Here is a 17,786-nt window from a genome sequence, read left to right as displayed (position 1 = left end):
CTCTCTCTCATAAATGAACACTTGATGAATTACACTTTTCTGAGAATAGAATATTGAAGTGGAGATCGCTAAACTGCAAGCTAACCAGTGTTTTCAGAAAGCAAGCGCGTTTATCCACAGTGGAGAGAGTGTGCGTACACATGGTTGCCAGGTTGACAAAGATAAGTAGCACATTTAGCAGATATTTCCGTATTGCGCAAGTGGGAAACTCTGTTTTGGGGATTACGTCTCTTTATATCAGGCAACCCCGGTTGTGTTCCCCTGCGGCCAGATTAAACCTTGTTGTAGCCTATATATTATGCTCTATTCATTATTTTTTAGAAATCTTGCACTTTTCTACTCCGTTTTAAACGTTGTTCTTGTATTCAAATTAAGCGCGGTCCACTGCTGCACACGTGCCACAATATCAATATTGGTACAGCTGTATCAATACTCGTATCTTCAAATCTCTGTGACGATACATCGTCGTATCGATGTATCGAACACAGCACTAGGGTTGATAAGGAGCATTTTTAACTCCTTAAAACAAAATAAAGATGACAAAATAATATAAAAAAAGATACATTTCCCAGGAAAACAGATCAAATCAGGGCAAATACATTTAAGAGAATTACCAAACATAAATGTCCAGGTAGACACCAGCCTATGTCAAAACAGCAATCAAGAAATTAACCGATATCCTTTAAAAAACACATGCTTCATTTTCAGTGTCAACAGTCAGAATAAGCCCATTTAATTGGAAAAAGTGCCCAGTATAAGTGATTGGAAGCAATTAGCAGGTATTTCACACTCATTCATGCACACACCATGACAGTCAAAACTGTGTCATTGATACTGTTACTGCAACATAATCTGATAACAAAAAATTAACAACAATAATGGGATTAACAACTTGTTGCTAGGAGATGCGTGACAAATTAAAAATGTGTTTTAAAATCATGCACTATGCGATTGTCTATCAAATCTGCAGATTGGCACTGTCTTTCGGCAACTAGTGTCAACTTGTCCAGATAGGGGGAAATCGGGTCAAACATCTGGTAGTTTATTCCAGCCCTTGGTGTGCTGTATCTTTTCTAACTGATTAGACTTACTGTTTTCCTAAAAATTAAGATTAAAAATCATAAAAATCCCATAGATTTACATTGACGGAATGTTCAGATGAGCCAAGATTGATCAAATTCCAATTGTCAAAATTCAAATCTAAACACACGAAGCCCATTACACTCAATTAAGCAGCCATTCTATGTACTATTTCTAATCCATTTAAACTCATTTAAGCTTCCATTGTGCCTAATATCTATCTATCTATCTATCTATCTATCTATCTATCATCTATCTATCTATCTATCTATCTATCTATCTATCTATCTAGTCTATCTGTCTGTCACATAACAACCTCCCAGAACAACCTAACAACCACCCTGAGTACCCTAGCAACCGCATAGCAACACCCTAGCAACCACCCCAAGTACCCTAGCAACCGCATAGCAGAACCCTAGCAACCACCCCAAGTACCCTAGCAAGCACATAGCAACACCCTAGCAACCATCCAGAATACCTTAGCAACCACATATCAACACCCTAGCAACTACCCAAAATAACCTAGAAACTGCATAACAACAGCCTAGCAACTACTCTGAGAGTATCTATCTATCTATCTATCTATCTATCTATCTATCTGTCTGTCTATATTTTTCTGATACTGCATTGCCTTCAAAACATTAAAACTTTAATCTTTAAAACTACAATTTTTTTTAAAACATTTAAAACGGTTTCAAACTGTCTGGTCTGGCTTTCTCAAGCCAACTTCAAAGTTTGTCTTGACAAACTTTTTTATTTAGTTATTCTTTGTTAACATTAGTTAATAAAAATATAAATGTTCACTCTGTTAGTTCATGTTAGCTCAGGTCCATTAAATAATACTAACTGATACACCTTTTGATTTTAATAATGTATTAGTAAATGTTCCCTCCAGGAATTGAGTTTGACACCCCTTCAATAGAGGTATTTTTTAATTGTTAGCTCATGCTAACTAATGTAGCTAACTAACATTAACTAAAGGAGCCACATTGTAAAGTGTTACCGATTTATTTAACTTCATTATCTTATTATTACGAACATGCTCAATAGAATAATATTTTAAGTTGCCTGTTATAAACCAGTTATTTGTGGTTCAGACCTGCAGATGTAGTTGGTCTTGCAGGACGCTTGCAGTGTCAGGCAGTTGGGCTTCTCCTTGTCCTCATATGAACAGGCTGGTACGATGGTCTGGCGTCTGCGCTCAGAACAGGCCAACTGATCCCCCAGAGGACAGGAGCAGAAGAGCATGCCGTAGCTGTGCTTGGGCGGCACCTTGTCGAAGAACTGCCGCAGGGCCTTGTGGCACTTCCGTTTGTTGCAGACTTCAGCTGTTGATACTCGGCTCGTGCAGGGGCTTATGTAAGCCGAACGGTATTTCTTACAGGTGTCGTTTAGGTTGCAAGCCTTCGCTGCATTCAGGCAGTTGTTCTCCTTTGCTAGTGCTGGCTCACCTGCAAAGACAAAGATGCAGAGTATAAAAGACAATATAACTAATATGACCACAGATACACTCTGCATGTCAATCATTTTTTGGAGAGAGGGTGTTTGGTTGAAATGAAATTAGCAGCTAAAACCAGCTAAAATTGCTTTAAATCTATATAAGGAAAAAATGAATAAATTGACAAAAAATGTAGCAAAAAAAAAAAAGATAAAAATGAAATTAATTAAAAAGAAAGGTAAAGAACAAAGACAGAAAAACAAAGAGTCTGATACAATCCACAGCTCTGAAACCCTTGCTCCACAAAAAAATCTTTTATTTGAATACCCTACGGCACTGTGACAGGCATGTCAATTAATCATCCCTGTTTCTGCAGGTCTGCCAAAACACAGAGGCGGTTTATAAGGAACCTGTTTTTTGTTTTGGGTTGTTTTTTATGTTAAACGAAACAGTGCTCATCCCTTTGGATCCCTGCAGCCTAAACAAACAGTCATCTTGGCCGAACAGGGGAGTCATCAAAGCGGCCGGCACGGCTCTAATCTCGCCTGTCAGCTGCGGCTAATTGCTGGCTTTCTAACACATTACACAATTAACTAACATTTCTGGAGACTTGCTGAGCTACAGCAGCAGTTTGGCCTATAATGAGAGCCAATTAAAAACAAGAGATGGGTTGCATTAGAGTGAGGGTGGAGCATACATGTGCATGTGTTTTTCTGTGTGCGTGTGTCTATGTGTGTTTAAAGACAGCGCTAATAAGATGGTTGTTTTTAAGGAAGCCTGAGAGGAAACTGTATCCTCAAAGCCTCTAGCAGTGGGAGGTGATGTCATTCGGATATGTAAGTCAAGTTGGATCAGACTAAGGCTAAAAATAGGTGTATGAAACACCTTGAGCGGCCTTTCCACTATCTCTGACATTTGTGTAAGATTGTTGCATTTAGCTGGCTAGTGGCAGTTAGATGAGAGTTTGAAATTGCTTGTGAAGCAGCAGTTTTCCTCCACTAGGTAAAATGACCGAATAATGAATTTATGAATATACCCCCTCAAAGTCAATGACCGCCAATATGTCTGAAAGAGAAACATAGTAGGTTTTCTAGTGCTAATCATATAATTATTCATATCAACCCACTTTACAGAAATAATAATTATTAATTCCTTGTGTTCATAGTTTTTTATTAGAATACATCACATTGGGTCGTGCAGTTGCATACAGTCTAGCTGCAAAAATTCTAATATTCCGCACCCAAAGTTTAAATTGATTCCAAAAATTCTGCATACGCATATGACTGGAACTTCTTGCAGCTCCTGTAGTGCTCTCTATTAGAAATGAATGACTTCCGGACTGTCGTTTGTCATACAGTGAAAAGAAGGCTAGAAGTCGTCAGGAAATCAACCCTATTTACTTCCATAATGTATTTGTGCTCAATTCAAAGCAAAATGTCTTTTAACAAAACGTATAAAAACTTCTGCTTCAGAAATGTCTCAGCTATTATCACAAATCCATTTAACTTTTTTAATCCTTCCTCTTCAACCACCTTTTTGTGGTACATAGCTTTTCAATGCAGTGTGTTACTGATAATGCTGCACAATGATATGTAGAACAACTGAGATCAGTGCTCAGTGATGACTGTATCTCTACCAAGTAAATGTCAGTTTGTGCTGAAGACAGTAGCAGATACTGTGCACTACCATTCAAAAGTTTGGGGTCAGTAACATTTTATTAGAATAAAAATAAATTAATTTTACATTAATACTTACATTCATCAAAGAAAAAAAAGTCTAGTTGAACAAAATATTAGGCAGCGGAACTGTTTTCAGCATTGAAAGTAAGAAATGTTTATTGGGACAAAATCAGCTTATTAGAATAATTCAGCTTTTCCATCACAGCAATAAATTACATTTAAAAATAGATTAAAGTAGAAAAAAAAGTTTTTTTAAATTGCAAAAAAAAAAAAATACTGTTTTTACATATACAGTATATACTGTATTTTTGATCAAATAAATGCAGCCTTGGTGAGCATACACAATAACAACCCCAAACTTTTGAACAGCAGTGTATCTTTCAGAGATGCACTATGACCCCTTGACCTTCTATAGAACAATGCAAAACAACACCGCTCCACTCCATCTGTTAGCTGTCTGGACTGTAATTCAACACACACTTACATGCATTCAAACACAAACACACACACACACACAGACAGAAGCATGTATACACATTGAGAGTCCATCTGCTCAGACAACATCTGCCCATTCAAGCCCTTCAGCACAGAAAGGTCTCTCTCTCTCTCTCTCTCTCTCTCTGAGAGTGGGTGCTTATCTATGTGTGGAAGAAAAAGTGGAATGCAATCTCGTCTATTCATAAACAGTGTGATGTTCTCAGTCAGGGCATCAGACATGCACACACACACACACACACACACACACACACACACACACACACACACACACACACAGAGACACACACACTTTAACACAGGCACTCAAAGCAAGAAAAAAAGCCCTCTCTGCTGAGTTCCACTACTGTCAGATGACATCATCAAAAAGCATTGTGTGTGTGAGAGTGTGTGCAATGCGCTCTTCTGATCTGAGGCCCTGAGGCTGACAAGAATAAAATACCTATTCTGTGGACTGGCACAAAGGACTTCAGGTTGAAACGATCCTCAACAGCTGTCTGAGTCCTTCTCCTGTCATATGAACCCTTAGTACCAGATGTCACACTGAAGACACTGACCATCACACATGAACACACACAATCCACATAACAAGTATCTTACATTAACACTCATCGAGCACCATATAAAAGTAAAAAGTCACTATGGTGAATAAATAAAACAGATTTACTTGAAGTTGGCTGGTAATTTTAAAAAGAATTACAACATAATACAGGGTTTAAATTAAATAATCTACCAAGTAAAACATCTGTATTGACTTGTGTCTTTTCTAAGTTTTACATCAAATATTCAATTTTTGTAATCTTTACATACTCTAATTTAAAGTTGCAAATATTTTTTATTTATTTTAGAATTTAAAACATTGAAATAAACAAATATTATGTTGTAATAAAAAGTATCTTATGCTCACCAAGGCTGCATTTATTTTTATTACATTATATTTATATTATTTTTTTGTGGAAAAATAATTTATTACTTCTGATGAATAAAAAGATCAAAGAACAACATTTATATATATAAAAAAAAACAATACAATATAATATAAAAGGTCTTTGTCACTTCTGATCAATTGAATGTGTCCTTGATGAATTATTATGTTTAATGGGTTAATTATGTTATAATAATTATACAATAATAATGTTTGTAACAAATAATAATAATAATAATAATAATAAAGTAAGAAAAGGACACATTGTCACTGACCATTAACTGGTACTTTTCAATCCATTCAAAATCAAGGATCATTATGCATTAACCATAATGCATAAATGTGCTTCACGAACACTAACATCACACATTACATGCTGCAGAGCTCCTTCACCTCACACACACTGGCCATCTGGCCTGGTAGGTAGAGCAGGAACCCCCTTCCCTACTGTGTCTCGTCTCTGATACAGCCTCAAATTGATTAGTGTCTCCTATTTCCTTCCCCTTTTGGCTCTAATTTTCAATTAGCAGGAGAATCAGTCTGAATAATGACCTTGAATGCTATTGGAACAAATCTGGGGTGTGCTTACAGATCTGCTTCTCCTGTTTTATTTGGACCTTTGTTATCCATCTGTTCTTTCCTTGAGCCAGTATGGCAGTGATCCAACTGTGGGTAAGTAAAGACTTGGCTTTTATTTTAAAAGGAAGTTGTCATGATTATAAATAAACTCTTATAATGCAGCAGTTAATATCTATTAAAAAATCAGTTCTGCCTTGATTTTTTTTTTTAATGGAAAAATAAATAAATAAAATATACAAACAATTAAGTTAGGGTCATGATGCAGTTGTTAAAATGTGTGTTCTTAACAAGTTGGAGCTCACATAATCACATGGGTTTGTGTTCCTGTAGATCAACCTGCAAAGTACATGTAAGGTGCTAACGGCACCATAGTCATGAGTTCGATTCTCAGGCATATTCTGATAAAATGTCCAAATCCTCCCTTTTTACCATACTGTTCTATCTAACAAAAAGGCAAAAAAACTCCAAAGTAAAAATTTTACAATTAACTTTTAGTATCAGCTTTTAGAAATGCAAAGAATATAGATGTTCCCATTCAATAAAATGAGAGCAAATGCACCATAGTCTCACTTTTAATTTTCTCTCTCATCTGTGCTGTTTTAACATACTTTCTCTCCAGGATCAGACAACTTGAGCAGTTCTGCAAAGAAGAGTGGGCAAATATTGCAGTCTAGATGTGCAAAGTATGTGTCTGTCTTCATTTTAGGCTGCAAAGAAACAAAATGTGATTATTTTAAAGGGGGGTGATTTTTTTCTATACCTACTGTATGTACAGTATATTACCCCTCTTATTGTGGTCCATACCACTCCATTTGTACAGGTGGAATCATAGAGAGCCGTCTTTCCTTGTTGACCGTGAGTGAACCAGAGAAGTCAAATGGTTGGAAAGGAGACACTGTCTTTTTCAAGTCTTTTGGCTCTTTGTAGCGCTTAATAGACTCTCTCTTTCCGCAAACAATCCTCCAGTGTAATAACGGCAAATGAATCTATAACTCAAGACCTCTGTAATTGATCCCTGAAGTTCTCTGGCTGTCTCTCCTCACTCGATCTTTCGATCAAGGTGGCATGCTCTTGGAGAAGGACATTCCTAGAGATTTCATAAGAATGCATTGGGTTTCAGCAGTGACTGGTTGAATCCTGGGGTAATGGAGAGTTTGGTAAGGAAGCCGGTGTTTACAAGGAGATGTTGGCTCAGAATATATGCTACTTTGTATTAGTAACAGTTTTAATAATTCTGAGAAAACTAGCATTTGATGCCTTGGCTATGTGATTAGCCTGAAGAACTTATAAGCAGTGGCCATTTTATTTTGGCTATGTCAGATATCTCCTCTCCCAGCAAAATGGGAGGTTGTTTGAGAAGTTAACATCCCTCACACACATACGCGCTCCCTCCAGCATTAGTATAACCATCCTGCCAGAACCCTCGACTGATGAGGATTCATGGCCCAGACTGCCTGCTTGATCCTGGCCCTGTACACAAACATGATCTGTGAGTCATTAATATGCACAACCCCCCTCCCCAGCCTGTCACAGAGATATACTGTCCTAGCCCCAGAGTACCAATGCAGTGAGAGACATCCGTTTCAGGGAAGTTATACTAGCGAGAATCATTAGACCTGCTGCTGTATTTGCATGAATGCAAGGGATAGGATAGCTGTGATCTTTTTCCCATGATTTGATGTGATGAAATAGAGCATGCAAACAGAATGTTGCTGAATCATTGTTCAAACAAGTACCCTTTTACCATGTACAAATAAGAAATTGGAAGAATATAGAGAATCTAATGATTTTTATTTATTGTTTAAAGAGTTAAGTGTTTAGAATGTGTGGTCAATGTAAGACCACACTGGTAAAGTCCAAAGATTTGCGGACGGAAATGATTTTTTTTATAAAACCGGTAACTGTGAAATATTGTTACAATTTAAAATAACTGTTTTCTATTTTAATATGTTTTAAAATGTAATTTTATTCCAGTGATGACAAAGCTGAATTTTCAACAGTCATTACTCCAGTTTTCAAGATCCTTCAGAAACTATTTTAATATGCTGATTTGGTGCTCAAGAAACATTTTGTATTATCAATGATGAAAACAGATGTACTGTATAATATTTTTATGGAAACGTATTTATTTATTTATTTATTTTTGAGGATTCTTTGATGAATAGAAAGTTCAAAAGAACAGTATTTAATTTAAATGGAAATCTTTTGTAACAAAAGTCTTTTCTGTCACTTTTGATCAATTTAATGCATGCTTGATGACTAAAAGCATTAATTTCTTTTAAAATATATTTGTGACCCCAAACTTTTGAATGCTAATGTTTATTTATTTACTTTAAAACAATTGTAAAAGTAAGGAATAATGATCACGCCAAAAAGCTAAAAAAAATAAAAAAAAAGATTAATATGAATAATACATGTTAAATTATTTTTCCTTGGTTTTATAAATTAAATATAAAAATACATATTATATATTTCAATAATATTGTAATATTTTCTGTCCATTTGATCTCAACTTAAAAAGGTCCCACAGTGTCAACAGACAGAGACTGAGGACCATCTACAGCGTAACAAAGCAGGAGATGCAGTTTGCATTAGCTTAGAAGCTGCAAGTCTTGATAAACATGGCAGAAAACAACATCATTACTAAGTTAGATTAGGCAGCATGTGATATAATAGTTTTTCAGGTCCAGCCCCACTGCTTTTATGACTTTGAATAATGTTCCATTTCATTTAGAATCGATCAACTTGCCAAAGTGAGACAGAATGACCTGGGGTGGTAAAAAATTCGGTGAAAGTGCTTCTATTGCCAGAGGCTTAAAGTGCAGTTTAAACTTCCGCAGTGCAATCAGGCTAAAGCAGCAGTGCTTGGCTCTGATTGGGCCGTACGGGTTACATCAAAACTGGCAGCACTGATAGAGGCCATCTGCTTTGGAGCTCAGAGGACTGCATGGCTTACCAAGCACCCTTAAAATGACAGCTAAAACTACTATTGAGACATGTGAGGCATAAGAAAGCTCCAGTCATATGACATTTGACATACATCACAGCCATCACTGCGGTCTTTATCACACCGCCTATTGACTATATGAGTCAAAGGTCACACTGAGGAGAAGAGACATCGCATCAGACTCCGTCAGGCAGTGCTACTCGTGTGTGAATTTTCTAAGAGAGTGGGAACAATGTGGAAGGGAAAATACTTTAACGGCAGTCACGTTCAAAAGGCGCCCACTGACTGAACTGCTCATAAAAGACCGGAAGAGTAAGAGATCGTTCTGAGCTAATGCGGAAACCCAGTGGGAGTGGAATATCAGTGCGGCTATCTAAACTGGCAGTCATCTGCGTCTGCTGCACTTCTAAATCATACAAGTACTATGATATTTCTCTCTGCTTGCATTCACTAACAAAAACACAGAAATCAGATCCAAAGGCTTTGTAATGAGAAAGCAAAATGTGGCTGTGAGATGCAACAAACGGCATGTTTTGACATGCTTTCTCACATCATCTCTCACACATACAAACACCTCTTAAGTGTCATTGCAGTATGAATACAAATCAGATGAACTCATTTTAAACAACTTTTCAAAAGAAATCTGCTTTCTAGTGATTGGCCAGGATGGCTGATCTACCAACTGAATAATTTGACTAGTTTGTCTACAAGTTTTTCTATAGTTGTTGTTTTAGAGTCAGTGTTTTTAATGTCAACTTCTTAGCATGCTATTAGACGGTCAACTGTGAGAGACTTGGCCACTGCATTGTGTTTCATTCTGTTTTTGTTTTTTTTCATCACCATGAATTTTGTGTCAAGATGCTGTGTCAAGTTAAAAATAGCTGCAATTAACAGAAATAGTGACAGATCTTCCAGATTGTGAAGTACATCTGAGTGAAACAGATTATCAAAAAAAAAAAAAAAGAAACTGAAGGGTGAGGACTTGGTTCAGTCCATTGGTTTTTGAAGTCTGTTGTTTTACTGTAAGATTGAGTTATGACATTTCGGTTTAAAAATATGCATTAAAAGTACATGCATGGATGAATCATTCATAGTAAAATAAAAAATATGCAATGTTATATGTTATATGTTAGGGTGAATTTAAATTTCATGTCGACTTTAAAGCAGCACTATGTAACTTTTTCTGTGTTCAAAATTTGCAAAATGTATATAATGAGCGAGTACATCATGAATTCATCTTCCAAACTGCGTTTATGGACTATTGTAGCCTGATCGGGTCGTCACCGCTGCGGAGTAACACATACCTGCGTGAATCGCCATAGACATAAACTTAGAGAAGTAGCTCCGGTTGGAATGTTCTTCCGCGATATGTGTGCAGTTCTGTTTATTAACCGCTAAAGCGCCAAAAGTTACATAGTGCTGCTTTAAAAGCACATCTCTGGACCTCAAGAATTTGGTTACATTTGAATGCGGACCATCTAGCTATTCATTAACACATGAATGTGCTATGTGTGGTGGACCCTAAATCAGCCCAATTATCCAGGACTAAGACAGTCTAGTCAACTAGCCGTTCAGACAACCCACTGACTAGTTGATTATAAAAAATATGCAGTTCTACGCATCCCTACTTTCTTTGCCAAAATCTTATATTTGCAAATGAAACATAATAAAAAAAGATATTGTCTCTTGTGTTATTGTAATGTCCGTTTTATATGAGATGATAATTATACATACTATATATAAATCAGTGTCCCACCACTTTAAATAACTATATAAGACACTAGTAGTTGCCCGCGCTGTGTGTTCATCAGTGCAAAAGTCATCAGAGAATATAATCTCGCTTGTTCTCTCCACAGCTTCAAGAGTCCATGGTGTATTATTATCTCAGTGATATGATATTTCTCTTTGGCATCCTTGTCATCGCTCAGAATGTCAGCTGCCAATCAGAGGAAATGTGTAGAGGAAATGAACAGTCTGTTCTAAATGCTGAAACCTACAACTTTCATTAATTTTAAGAGGTTACGACAGGGATTTATACATCTAAAGGGATTTTCAGACACCCGAAATAAAGAACTCTCAAAGCAGGAAGTGTTTTGAAATATATACTCACAAGAGATGGTTGCATATAACTAAAAAAAAAAACCATTAAAAAAAATAATACCTAGAATGTTAATGAGAAAGATAAGAATAGTATTTCAGCTGAATTGTCCCAAAAAACAGGTAAATGACAGCTGAAGGACTACACACATCTACACAAACTGATGTAGCAGACGTTTAATAGTAGATGTTTAATCTACAAAGTTCCTGGTTACAGTTTAAAAGTTTACATTTTGCTGAAAAACAAGCATTGTCTCCAGTCTATCAACCTTTATAATTGGGCTGTAGTGATGCTAAATTCACAGAGCATTGCAGACTCTCAGTCTTGATTGATGATGCTCATTTTCTAAGCGCTGTCTTCAACACTTAAAGTGCATATGACCCAGTTCTCTTAGCTATATGCTTTTAATTTAACATCCACTGTGCCAAAGTATGCCCTGAAGATGGATGACTACTGCTCTCCCATTTTGGCAGGTAAAGTTGAGGATCACGCAGCAAAAACAGTCGGGCTTGGCAGGGACGTGGAGAAAAATAAACAGAGAATGACGGAGAGACTGGTAGAGAAATAACAAACAGAATATTTGTAATTAATTACAGGAATAATTATTGGCTTATCATATTGTCCATATATTCAATATAATCCCTATAGAAAAGAAAGAACGAAAGATAGAAAAAGAAAAAAATAAAGAAAGAGAAGAAAGGAGGAGCGCTTCACAGCTCTCATATCTAATTGGTGGAGATGTGGGGTCTCTGGAGAATCTGTCTCTCTGCTCTCAAAGAGACAGCACTGCTGCAAAGATATTTTTTCACATCAAACACACTATGTTTCTCTCTCCTGCATTTTGTTGCTTCTTTGAATGCTAAAAACGGCTGGTGTTTCATTCAATGTCACAGTTACAGGAGTTTGAATATTTTGTCTCTGACTTAAAAATCCCAAGTATAACAGAAATGGATGGGGGGAGGAAACTGAAAACAACGCAGACACGCACAACATCCTGCTTTTGATTATTCCCAAACTGCTCGCTTCCACTAGTTGGGAGGTAAAGGAACCAGCCAATGAGGTCATTATTACCTAATGAGATCACCTAATGACTTCGCAGGGATTTCAGAGCCAATAACTGCCAGATAACTTCCCCTGTAATTATTTGGAAACACCAGTGTGCGCCTCCTCGACATTAAGCCAACATTTTAATCACATTGTCTGAGTGCTTCATAGAGCACAGCAAGGCTGGTTTGTTGAAAACACTCTTTGATTAGCTGGATTAGTGATGGTCATGATTTAAGTCACAAAACCATACCATGCACCGGTACCACAGTGTTTTTTGCCTTACAAAACTAGAAACACTAGTCTAGGGTACATATAATCATTCAAATGTGTTATCCAAGCACAAGCTGATAATATTTGTCGATTGTGATTGGCTGATGAAAGTTTGTAGAAGCAACAAAGGGACATTTGAGAATGTGTGCCGAGCAATTGCAGTTGACACAAATCGTTAACCTTGATTCCCATTTTTGTTTCCTAAGTTCGTATAGTGACACATATGATTGTACGAGATAACTTCACGCTCACGCTTTCCATGACAATAACCGCTTTGCACTTTTCCATAGCATTCGTCTCATCATCTCCCTGAACACATGGCACATAATTAATGGAGCTGCATGGGAAGTGAGAGGATGTAACTCTGAAACAGTCGCCCGTCTGGGTTTGTCAGGCCTCTGGCGGCATACTTTACTGTGGTCAGACCAGATATGCTTTATGACCTCTCATTAATACCCATTACTATGGAGGTCAGTCAGGACACACTGGTGGGTTATCTACAGGACTATAAACCACAGCACAATGAGAATGACTACATCCATCACTCATACAGCTCGGACTAGGATAGAGAGAGATAAAGAGATGGCGAAGGGGCAGAGCAGGAAAAAAAAAGGAAAAAGAAACAGAAGACATTCATAATAAACGAAGGGGGGAATCAATAGCCGTGGAAGATGTGATGATGAAATCTTTCAGTGTGAGTGTTAGTGATGAAACCCAGACTGCCAAAAATAAAGAATTAAAGGTCTTGAGGAAAAACTGAATCGCAGTACTTCTTTTTACCCATGCATTAATAGATGAGGAAATGAACAATTTTACAATATTACGTGCTATAAAATACCAAACAGTTTTATAACACTTTATGACCAATACACTTGCATGACTTTTCCATGAACTTCTCAATCATGATAAATGTTTTTAAATAGAATTGCTGTGGCAGAAATCCACTTAGAATTAATAGATTTAAATGATCATATTTATTAGTGTGCAAATGTCTCCAAAGGCCAAAATGTTTGTGTGCAAATGTCATTGATTGATTGATTGATTGATTGATTGATTGATTGATTGATGAATGCATGCTTTGGCTTTCTGAGCCTCCATGCCCACTTTGCCATTCATAATCATCATCTATTAGCTAGTAAGGTTTGCTGTGCCCAAAGAATCACACAGGCTAGCAAGCCATACTGACTGGCCAATAACAATACAAAAGAGCAATATCTATTCAATGAAATATGACCTTTCAATATAATTAATTTCCATGATTTAAAACATTTTTGTATACATTACTTTTCAAACGTTTGAAATCAGTTAGATTTTTATGTTTGAAATAAGTATTTTATGCTTACCAAGGCTGCATTTAGTTGATCAAAATACAGTAAAAACAGTAAAATTGTGAAATATTATTACAATTTAAAAATATAGCTGCAAGCAGCAATTAAGGAGATAAGCACGACAGCAACCACGGCAGCAAGCATCTGACAAACTGTAGTAATGAGTAATTGAAGCCATTTTAATATGATTTTAGTAAAAATGGCTGAAAAAATACATCCACTAGTAATACGATTTAATGGGTCATCACTTTTGACCAATAGGTGGCGCTGTTATCAGATCGATGTGCAATTAAGGGGCCAAGCAAGCATCAGACTAACTGTAGCAATGAGTAACTGAAGCCATTTTAATGTGATTTTAGTCAAAATGGCTGAAAAATCATAAATACAACCACTAGTAAAATTATTTAAGGGCTTATCACTTTTGTCCAATAGGTGGCGCTGTTATCAGATCGATGTGGTGTGTTCTGTGTGAGGTGACAATGGTGCACACAACATTTGGTGTCAATATGTCAAGGCTTTGCAGAGATGCAGCCTCAGATGCCTTCAGTGCTTGGCCCCTAAATACGTCTCGGTTACGTATGGTAACCCTCGTTCCCTGAAGGAGGGAACTTGGTCTCTCTAAGCGAGATCCCAATTCGTCGGTCATCCGACGTGACGTCGAGAGTGACCGGCTGAAAGGGAACTGAATATTCAGCAGCCATTATTTCAGTCTTCAATATCACATGATTCTTCAGAAAAATCACACTATGCTAATCTGGTACTTAAACTATTTTTTATTATTATTATCAATGTTGAAATCAGTTTTGCTGCGTGAAATGTTTGTGGTAACCTTGATACTTTTTCAAGATTATCTGATAAATAGAAAGTTCAAAAGAACAGCATTTATTTGAAATAGAAATCTTTTGTTGCATTATAAATGCAATTTCTGTCATTGTTTTATCAATTTAATGCATTCTTGCCAAATAAAGGAATTAATTAAAAAGATTTTTGAACAGTAGTGTATCCAGTATACTAACTAATACTAAATAAACAAGGGCCTTTTTTTCTGGCCACATGAATCTCTTATGAGAGGCCATGCATACAGAATCAAAACAGCAACAAAAGACAATTAGATCCAACTATCCAGCACAAGATTGACTGCACTGCTCTGATTATGGTTGAAAGAAAGTAGTTGTTTTCAAAGGTGAAAACATGCCAGGGATCACTGTTCGTAGCTCAGCTTGAGTCAGGGTGCCCTTTGTGTTTGCCTGCTACTTCAAGAACCAGCTAAATGGACCCTTAAGAAGTTAGAAAACTAAATAAACACAATGTCCTGCAAAGTTCTGTTGAAGAGCCGTTGGCTATTGCATCACATATCAGCCAGCCCAGATGGAATATAAAGACTTTATAAAGCATTTTTTCTGCTGAATATTTGGTTGAAATGTATTTAAACACGGTAAAATGTGTTAAATGAAGCAGTGATTACCACACTCTTGCTAAGCATAATCAAATAAACCAAAATATCTCAAATATACACAGACACACACACACACACACACACAACGGTAGAACTCTGGGTATTATGGTTATTTCAATTCTGTGGAAATATGCAAATGAAAATTCTGCATGCTCCTACTCATCAGATCACTCTTTTCTATCAGTTTAGACTTTGTATCAGCAAGGTAGTGAGTTTTTAATCAAAAGAAACCAGTATTTTCCCTTAGGAAAAATAACTGTCATTTGTCCTTTGATAGTGAAGAGGGAGGAGATTAGACATTTTAGTATGAGGTATGAGCTTGTCTGACAGGACAGGACAAACTTCAGTCTAAAGGAAACTAGATGACAGGAGATTAAAGTCACAGTCTGGACGCTCTGCATCATTACAAGACAGGTGCCAGGACTTTGATTTGTACTTAGAGTTAAGTGCCTGAACCCTGTGATGTATATTTAAAGGCCAGCACAGTACTTAGCAGTAGAAATGGGAAATTTTATAAAGGGGGAAGTTTATAAAGAGTAAAATCAGGGGGCTTGAGTCTTGTTCTGTGTCGAGTGTGACTGTACGCTGGTGATTTTGCATTAGTGCTGAGCCCTGACCTGCTGTAATGGACTGCGTGATGGAAGAAACGTCTAGTTCAGCAATCGCTTTGAGCCAGAACGTGAGAAATGGACTCATATGCTGATCAATAGTCTGGTAGTGCGCCGCTAAATGAACATACCACAGCACACATTCAAAGATTTGTGTTCATCAAAGAACAAGTCGATTTCTGAGCTTCATGTAATAACTCTACTCCGGTTGGAGAGCAGAATTATTAGGCACAACTTAATGTGTCACCCAACTTCCTTTCCAACCGACTGAAAAGGCCAACACAGTGCCATATGAGCCATTTGCAGAGCTTTCAGCAATAATTGATTCCAGTGCGCCATTGATGACTTGGAACATGGGTGCTCATCTCATCTCCTCAGGGGTTTGACATCCTATGGGTTTTTGTTCCAGCTGTGTTCTACAGCACCTCATTTGACTAATTAGCAAGTTTTCAACTACAGGGGATGGTTTATTAATAATGACAGTGAGGGCTGTGGAATCATAACTTGAGCACGTACATTGGATATGCAGTAAACATGCTAACTTTCACAATTCAAATCGTCTTACCCAGTGGGCCCACAAAGGTTGTTTATATGCTTAAACTGGGATCTGGGGATGTAAAGGGGGCGCTAGAGGGTCTGCGAAAAAGAGATTTTGCAAAATCAATTTTTAGGACTGTCAGAGTTCAAATGTTTAACAATATATATATTACCATTAAAAAGTTTGGGGTCAGTAAAATATATACAGTGGGTATAGAAAAGAATCACCCCCCCCATTTTGTTGTTTTGCATCCTGAAATGAAGACAGACACAGTTTTTGTTTTATCCAGCTGTATTTACACAGTGCAACTTATAACATCCAAGTGAAAGATATAACACCAACATGTCAGAAAACAGACAACAGAATAAATAAATAAATAAAAAAACAGAATCACTGAGTTGGAAAAAGGATCGCCCCCCTCCTAAAAATGACTTAAACTCAATCAGGTGTAGCTAATCACCTTCTCAATGGCACAAAAAGCCATATGACTTTCAACTGTGATCAGCTGTGGTGATTTTGATTAGCTCAACAAGAAAAGAGCTTTCCTGGAGCATTTCAGTCCTTGGTAGTTCAACTGAAGCAAACAATCAACTATGGGTGGCAAGGCACTGTCAAAAGATCTCCAGGGGAAATTGTGGACAGGCACAAGTCAGGAGATGGATATAAAAAAAATTCTAAGGCTTTATCAATGCCTAGAAGCACATTTAAGTATTTGATTAAGTAGTGGAAGGTATTTGGTAAAACACAGAACCTCCCTGGGTCAAGACATCGCTCCAAACTGGATGAAAGAGGCAGGAGGAAACTGGTCAGAGAGGCGACCAAGAGGCCTACAGCAACAATGAAGCAGTTGCAGGAATTTATGACAAAGAGTGGACATTGTGTGCCTATGACAACAATATCACAAATTCTCCACAAATGTGGCTTGTATGGGAGGGTTGCAAGAGAAGGCCACTCCTCAAGAAAGGCCACAAGCAGTCATGACTGAGCTTTGCCAAAACGCACCTGAGGTAGATGAGACTAAAATTGAATTCAACACCAAATGATATGTCTGGCGGAAATCCAATATAGCTCACCATCCAAATAACAGCATTCCTACAGTAAAGCATGGAGGTGGTAATATCCTGTTATGGGGTGTTCCCCTTCAGGAACTCGAGCTGCGTCGAGATTCGCTTTGGGAACGCCCCTGCGTGACCGCATTCTGAAGCACGTGTCAAATCAGCCCAATGGAGTAGCGAGACGTCACGAGCGGGGTGACGTAAGCACCAGAAAGTATAAAAGCGCATCCGGCAGAGCGCAAA

The 17,786-nt window shown here is 37.4% G+C and overlaps 1 protein-coding gene across 1 annotated transcript in view; it reads right to left on the bottom strand.

The window, feature by feature from the left end:
* The window catches only part of LOC107698717 (GDNF family receptor alpha-1-like), a 76,479-nt gene that overhangs the window by 8,096 nt on the left and 50,597 nt on the right, over nt 1–17,786 (bottom strand). Inside the window, 1 exon segment of the mRNA XM_016499819.1 lies at nt 2,180–2,531. Within this exon segment, the coding sequence (XP_016355305.1) occupies nt 2,180–2,531 (352 nt within the window).

The sequence above is a fragment of the Sinocyclocheilus anshuiensis genome, unplaced genomic scaffold, assembly GCF_001515605.1.
Source record: "Sinocyclocheilus anshuiensis isolate Anshui unplaced genomic scaffold, SAMN03320099.WGS_v1.1 scaffold1015, whole genome shotgun sequence".
Taxonomy (NCBI): Eukaryota; Metazoa; Chordata; class Actinopteri; order Cypriniformes; family Cyprinidae; genus Sinocyclocheilus; species Sinocyclocheilus anshuiensis.
This window is presented reverse-complemented; position numbering and strand designations above follow the sequence as displayed.